The following is a 6,969-nucleotide window of genomic DNA, read 5'->3' as shown; positions in this document are numbered from 1 at the left end:
TCTGAATAACCACATGGCTCTATTTTCAAGTCCTCCAGATTGGTGTCATCACACAGAGCCAAGGCACTCCCTTCAGTGATAAAAACCCTGCTTGCCCTTCCACTTGCTGGGCAATGAGGTCCCCCCATCGAAGAGACACTACTGTGCCATGCGTTTGTGTTCTTACTGCTGACTCCACTCAGCTTGTGAAAAACCCTGTGAGGTACAGCCCTGAGTGGTGCAGCTGCTGTCAGTGCCTGCCCCTACTCCCCAGACCCTCCCTACACAAAACTTTATACAGTCTGAGGGCAGATGAATCTGATCACAGAGCCCACCCTGCCCAGAGCCAACTTGATAATCAATACATTTATTGGCTGTCTTCCCTCCTGCTCACCTCCTCCTGCCTCTGCCCCCTCCCCTCAGCTGATGCATCCTGACCTCAGGTAAACGACTTGCACAGGAATCTTTGTCTCAGGTTCTGGAGACCTGAAAACTACAATAGTCACAGCGGGTCATGAAGTCAACTTAGTAGACCTTGACCAGGGAATTCATAAAATTGAAATAGAATAGGCAGTATCAGAGTGCCCTGTCTGCATTTGGTTCAATTTGGGACAGTAGACTGGGTCGTGTAAACTCTATAACTGGGGGACAAACGTAAGAACACTTATGAAAAATCTGCTCTAAAGACTTTTCATTGTTTTATAAACAATTTTCTTGTCAACATAGACCTTTAAAAGAAAAAAAATGCTTTTTTTAGAAATATGCTAGAAAAATACACTTTTCTAGAATATGCTAAGGAGAAGCCAGAAAATAAGAGCTAAGTTTTCCCGATAGGAGGGCCCTTGATATTTTATTCTCTGAATTTTGTGACTAATTTTCAAAAAAAAAAAATGTACAATAATTATCCAAGGAAGCCTCTGGTGAGAGTGACATCTAGAGACTGCTGGTGGTATGGTGACCCGCACACTGAGTTAGCAATCCTAACCCTTGGATTTATGCTAAGAAAAAAGAATTCAAAGAATTCAAATGCAGTGTGTAGAAGGACACACACGGCAGTGCTTAAGTTTCATAAACATGGAAACAACTTAAAAGTCTGCTTAATAAGAGGGATTCATGGAGCCCTTTCTCTCAGAAAAAAGCTTTGAAGTTGAGTTTCCAGAGTACTTTTCAGGAAGACTGAGGGGGGAGTTGTCAGTCGTTTATATAAAAATAAAAACCTCAACAGAATGACTGGTGAAAATTGGGGCGCTCTAGCGGCCTCAGTGGCCGCACCCCGCCCCCTCCCCACGCCCTCAAGTCGTGCTCAGGCCTCCAGAGGGGTTTGGTGGCAGTCCAGCACCACATATTATAAACTGAGGACACAACCAGCTCTCGCATGGGTTCCACTACTCACACATAAAACTTGACATGAGAAAGCACAGGGGGAGCAGGAAGTTATGAGGTTCCAGAAAGAGGAGCGGTTGGCAACAATTTGTCCTTTAAGCTCGGCACCCAAGACCACACCGGGCTTGTGGCCAACCGGGACACAAAATCTCCAAGTGGGGTTTGGAAAACGAATTGTTCTTAAAAGAGCTTCGCAAACCGCAGAACGATCACTACTCAGGTCTCCCAGACCCACAAGAATATGATGGATTACACAGGAGATCATCTCAAAGTTGTTATGAAGAAGTATAAATATTCGGACTATGAGAGCCGAGGAACAAGGCTGTGAGGGAGCTGTTTTCACTAAGGGCGATTCCCCAAGGATGGGGTGCACGCAGCCCTGGGGAGCAGGGGGCCGAGCAGGACCTGGCGGGGCGCGCTCGGAGCTAAAACCCAAAGCCAAGGGGCGTGAGACAGAGCATCCCCGGGCCCGCGACGCCCCGCCCGGCCCCGCCAGCAGGGGCGCGCCCGAGCCCCGCAGTTCCGGGCGGGGCGGCGCGGGCTAGGCGGCCCCGCTCTCGCCGCCCCGGGGTGTGGTTCCCGCGGCCGGGTTTAAAACGCTGGCCTGCGGGTCCGGCTCACTCGCGCTCCCGCTGCCGCCACCGCGCCCCGCCATGGAGCGGCCGCCGCTGCCCGCCCTGCTCCTCGGCGCCGCCGGGCTGCTGCTCCTGCTCCTGCCCCTCTCCTCTTCCTCCTCTTCGGACGCCTGCGGCCCCTGCGAGCCGGCCGCCTGCCCGCCCCTGCCCCCGCGGGGCTGCCAGCTGGGCGAGACCCGCGACGCGTGCGGCTGCTGCCCGGTATGCGCCCGCGGCGAGGGCGAGCCGTGCGGGGGCGGCGGCGCCGGCAGGGGGCACTGCGCGCCGGGCATGGAGTGCGTGAAGAGCCGCAAGAGGCGGAAGGGTAAAGCCGGGGCAGCAGCAGGCGGCCCGGTTGTGAGCGGCGTGTGTGTGTGCAAGAGCCGCTACCCCGTGTGCGGCAGCGACGGTGTCACCTACTCCAGCGGCTGCCAGCTGCGCGCCGCCAGCCTCAGGGCCGAGAGCCGCGGGGAGAAGGCCATCACCCAGGTCAGCAAGGGCACCTGCGAGCAAGGTGGGCACCTGCGCTTTCCCCTTGGATCCCGCCCCGCCCCGCTGAGAGAGCCGGGCGCCCCCTCGCGGCGCAGACCCGGCAGGGCGTCTGCGGCCCGCGCGCCCGGCTGATTCCCGCGGCTCCTCCCGTGGGCATCCCAGGAGACAAGAGCTGGGGGAGTTGGCGGTCGTGGGATGCCGGGAGGGAGTGATGGACGACGCCTCCTCTTCTTTTTTCTTTTTTTTTTGTGTGTGTGATTTTATTTTGAGAGTTCGGTGCGTGCACCAAGAAAGTGAGGACTCGTGGAGCGAACGAATATATAGAAAAGATTTCCCGATACCATAGACTCTCCCGTCCCCAAAGCCCACCCAGCTCATACTAACAACTGGCAAATCGATTCACGAAAGCTGCCCCCACTCTTTGCGGAACCCAGAAATACATTTTCGCCTCTTTCTTTCTTGGCTTGAGTGTCTAGATAGAGATGAAGGCAAGAGATAGGGAAAAGGAGTTTGACAATGAAATACAGAATAAGGACTTTCAGAGAGAAGTTGTCTCGTGTTTGATGGACTAGATTGTAAGAATTTTAAAAATTAGATTTCATGATTTCTTAATGTCAAGGGAAATAATTCACTTACTGGACTTTACAGATTCTCAAACAGTAATTTAAACTAGCTAGTTATTTGTGGGGAGAAAAAAAAATACCTCTTTAAAGATGTCGTATATATTATGAACCTTATAACCATTTTGTTTTTCTCTCTTATTCCTTCTTTTCTTTCTTTCTTCTTCTTCTTCTTTTTTTTTTTAATAATTTGTCCCCAGGATGCACTTTTCAGCAGGAATGCCTTTGAGGTTATGTTTGGTCGTTTATTTTATTCCAGACAAGTCCAAACTTGCCGTAAATGAAAGGGGAAAATAAAGAGAGTCTGGACTTGCAAAATAAAAGGAGGGGGCTTTTAATTCTCAAGTCTGAAATAACATTTTCCATAGAAAGCAGTTTCAGGGGAAAGTTAGAAATCCAACTTTGGCAGCCCCATTCCTGGTCCCAGCCAAGGCAGAGAAAGGGAGAGAGGAGGCCGTTCTCCTGAAATGACAGAAGCAGTTGGTCCTTTAACACAGCTCAGACTTTCTCCAAGCTCCCAACCAGTTATTTTGTTAGAGTTTTTCCCAGAAGTCCAAATGGCAAATAGGTCATATGTCACTGATTGAAAGCTTTAAATAGTGTAACCAACTTGCTGTTAACTATTTATATTATCATCACCTTAAACTTAGAAAAACCACAATGCAAAGTAATCCACATGCTCTTCCAACAGAAGCAGTCATTTGTTCCTTTGGATCTAACTTATCAGTCATACCATGAAAAGAGAAATGTGCATAGTTGAAGAATTCATTCCAAATATTGACATTTTTCTTACACATTCCAAGGGGAATTTTTCCCCACAGTCTCCAAATCAGTGGAATTTGCCTTATCAGAGCAGAAGGTTAGCTTGGAGATTATTTGAGTATTATGGTCACTTCTAGCCTGTAGCTAGTTTTATGCATCTTCCCTCGTTGCTATTTACATCTCTAAACACTCACACAGTGCAATTATAAAACATTGAGACTGTTAGTCATGTAGAAGTAGTCATGTAACCTCATTATCATGTAAACCGAGATCCTCAGCATCTCTCCAATGTCATGAGGTTACAGACCTAGTTTTCCTTTATGTTTGGGAAAATGTTAAGAGAAATAGCTTCTGAAACTGGAAACTTTGTCATAAATTAGTTTTTTTCCCCCAATCTAAATTTAGAGTTAAGGAGTCTAGTGCCTGAGACCATTTTATAGAAAAAAGCCAGGGAGAGCAGAAAAGAATGTGAGGTCCACCGGAGTACGTTTCCACAGCAGAGATAAATGGGACTAAAGCCAGATCTAATTTATTTCTCCTGATTCCTGAATGTGTTTTGACACATCACAGAAGCAAACCCATCAGAGTGCCTTTAACCTCTGTGCCATTTAGTACTGGGACTTTGCAAAGAATAGAAATGCATTTTCTAGGTTCTTCCAGTCTAGAAAGGGTTCTTCTTCTACCCTCAGAAGAAACTCAAGTTATGCATCCTCAAGTATTGAGATGGAGAGGGCATCACTGTTTGTCTCACTTAACCTGCATTTACTGAGACCATGTGGCAGGTGTCGGCACTCTTGCTAGATGCTGTACAGTTGAAGATGAACAAAAGAAGTCTGGTCTTGCTGATTAACAAAGTATCCATATGAGTTACAAACCTGTCACCCAGAGCACTTTCCCTGGAGCCCAGGAGAACCCCAATCTAAAAGGTAGTGACCTAGTAATCTCACCTAAGACTGTCATCATGAATTTAGTGCCATTAGATCTTATTGAGGTCCCTGAAGTCATGAGTAACTAGAAGAGATTTGAAAATTCAGTTTAATTAAAAGTTAATAGAGGGACTTCCCTAGTGGTCCAGTGGCTAAGACTCTGTGCTCCCAATGCAGAGGGCCTGGGTTCGATCCCTGGTCAGGGAACTAGATCCCAGTTCAGTTCAATTCAGTAGTGTCCTACTCTTTGCGACCCCATGAACTGCAGCACACCAGGCCTCCCTGTCCATCACCAACTCCCGGAGTTCACCCAAACCCATGTCCATTGAGTTGGTGATGTCATCCAACCATCTCATCCTCTGTCATCCCCTTCTCTTCCTGCCCTCAATCTTTCCCAGCATCAGGGTCTTTTCAAATGAGTCAGCTCTTCACATCAGGTGGCCAAAGTATTGGAGTTTCAGCTTCAACATCAGTCCTATGAATGAACACCCAGGACTGATCTTCATTAGGATGGACTGGTTGCTGCAAATAAAAGTCCACATGCCACAACCAAGACTTGGCACAGCCGAACAAATAAAAATAAATTTTTAAAAAAGTTGATAGAGATGCCAAGATATGTAATAAAATCTCACAGGGAAGAACACCATGCCTCTTTATTCTGGGTCTTGGTTACTCCTTTTGTGTATAATCCTTTATATCTGAGTTACTTTGCAATCCCTTGGTCCTTGTGTCTCATTCCCTCTTCTCCCTCAGAATTAATTTTTTACTTGTAGAATCAGAATTCATTCTTAAAAGACTCTTTCTTGCTAGTACCTTTGTTGTTTGCTATTATTCTGTTGTTAAGTCACGTTTCCGACTCTGTGACCCCATGGACTTCAGCACACTAGACTCCACTGTTCTCCACCATCTCCTGGAGTTTGCTCAAATTCATGTCCCTTGAGTCAGTGATGCCATCCAACCAGCTCATTCTCTACTGCCTCCTTTTCCTTTTGCCTTCAATCTTTTCCAGCATCAGGTCTTTTTCCCATGAGTCAGCTCTTCAAATCAGATGACCAAAGTACTAGAACTTCAGCTTCAGCATCAGTCCTTCCAATGAATATTCAGGGTTGATTTCCTTTAGGATTGACTGATTTGATCTCTTTTCTAAGAGACTCTCAGGAGTCTTCTCCAGCACTACAATTTGAAAGCATCAATTCTTTGGCACTCAGCCTTCTTTATGGTCCAACTCTCACATCTGTACATGACTACTGGAAAAATCATAGTTTTGACTATACAGACCTTTGTTGACAAAGTGATGTCTCTGCTTTTATATACACTCTCTACGTTTGTCATAGCTTTCCTTCCAAGGAGTAAGTGTCTTTTAGTTTCATGGCTGGCAGTCACCATCTGCAGTGATTTTGGAGCCCTAGAAAATAAAATCTGTCACTGCTTCCACTTTTTCCCCATCTATTTGCCATGAAGTGATAGGATCGAATGCCATGATGTTATGCCATGAATTTTATGAATGTTGAGTTTCAAGCCACCTTTTTACTCTCATCTTTCAACCTCATCAAGAGGCTATTTGGTTCCTCTTCACTTTATGCCATCAGGGTAGTATCATCTACATAACTGAGGTTGTTGATATTTCTCACAGCAATCTTGATTGCAGTTTGTGATTCATCCAGCCCAGCACTTCACATGGTGGATTTCACATATAGGCTTCCCTGGTGGCTCAGACGGTAAAGAATCTGCCTGCAATGCAGGAGAACCAGGTTTGATTCCTGGGTTGGGAAGATCCCCTGGAGAAGGGAATGGCAACCCACTCCAGTATTCTTGGCTGAAAATTCCATGGAGAGAGAAACCTGGTGGGCTACAGATCACAGGATCGCAGAGTCGGACATAACTGAGCGACTCCAAATAAATAAGTAATACTTTGCATATAAGTTAAATAAGCAGGGTGACAATATACAGCCTTGTCATACTCCTTTCCCAATTTTGAAGTTGTTCCATTGTTCCATGTCCAGTTCTAATTCTGTTACTTTTTGACCTGCATAGAGGTTTCTCAGGGGACAGGTAAGGTGGTCTGGTACACCCATCTCCAAGAATTTTCCAGTTTGTTGAGATCCACACAGTCAAAGACTTTAGCATAATCAATGAAGCAGAAGTAGATGTTCTTCCTTTGCTTTCTCCATGATCCAACAAGTGTTGGCAATT

At 46.6% G+C, this 6,969-nt stretch overlaps 1 protein-coding gene across 1 annotated transcript in view; it reads left to right on the top strand.

Annotated features, from left to right (window-relative positions):
* The first annotated feature begins 1,981 nt into the window (after positions 1-1,981).
* The window catches only part of IGFBP7 (insulin like growth factor binding protein 7), a 79,911-nt gene continuing 74,923 nt past the window's right edge, over positions 1,982-6,969 (top strand). The window contains 1 exon segment of the mRNA NM_001102300.2: positions 1,982-2,490. Coding sequence (NP_001095770.1) covers positions 2,016-2,490 — 475 coding nt within the window. The 5' untranslated portion in view covers positions 1,982-2,015.

This window comes from Bos taurus, chromosome 6 (genome assembly GCF_002263795.3).
Source record: "Bos taurus isolate L1 Dominette 01449 registration number 42190680 breed Hereford chromosome 6, ARS-UCD2.0, whole genome shotgun sequence".
Taxonomy (NCBI): domain Eukaryota; kingdom Metazoa; phylum Chordata; class Mammalia; order Artiodactyla; family Bovidae; genus Bos; species Bos taurus.
The sequence above is the reverse complement of the archived record's forward strand: the minus strand, read 5'-3'. Positions and strand labels throughout refer to the sequence as shown.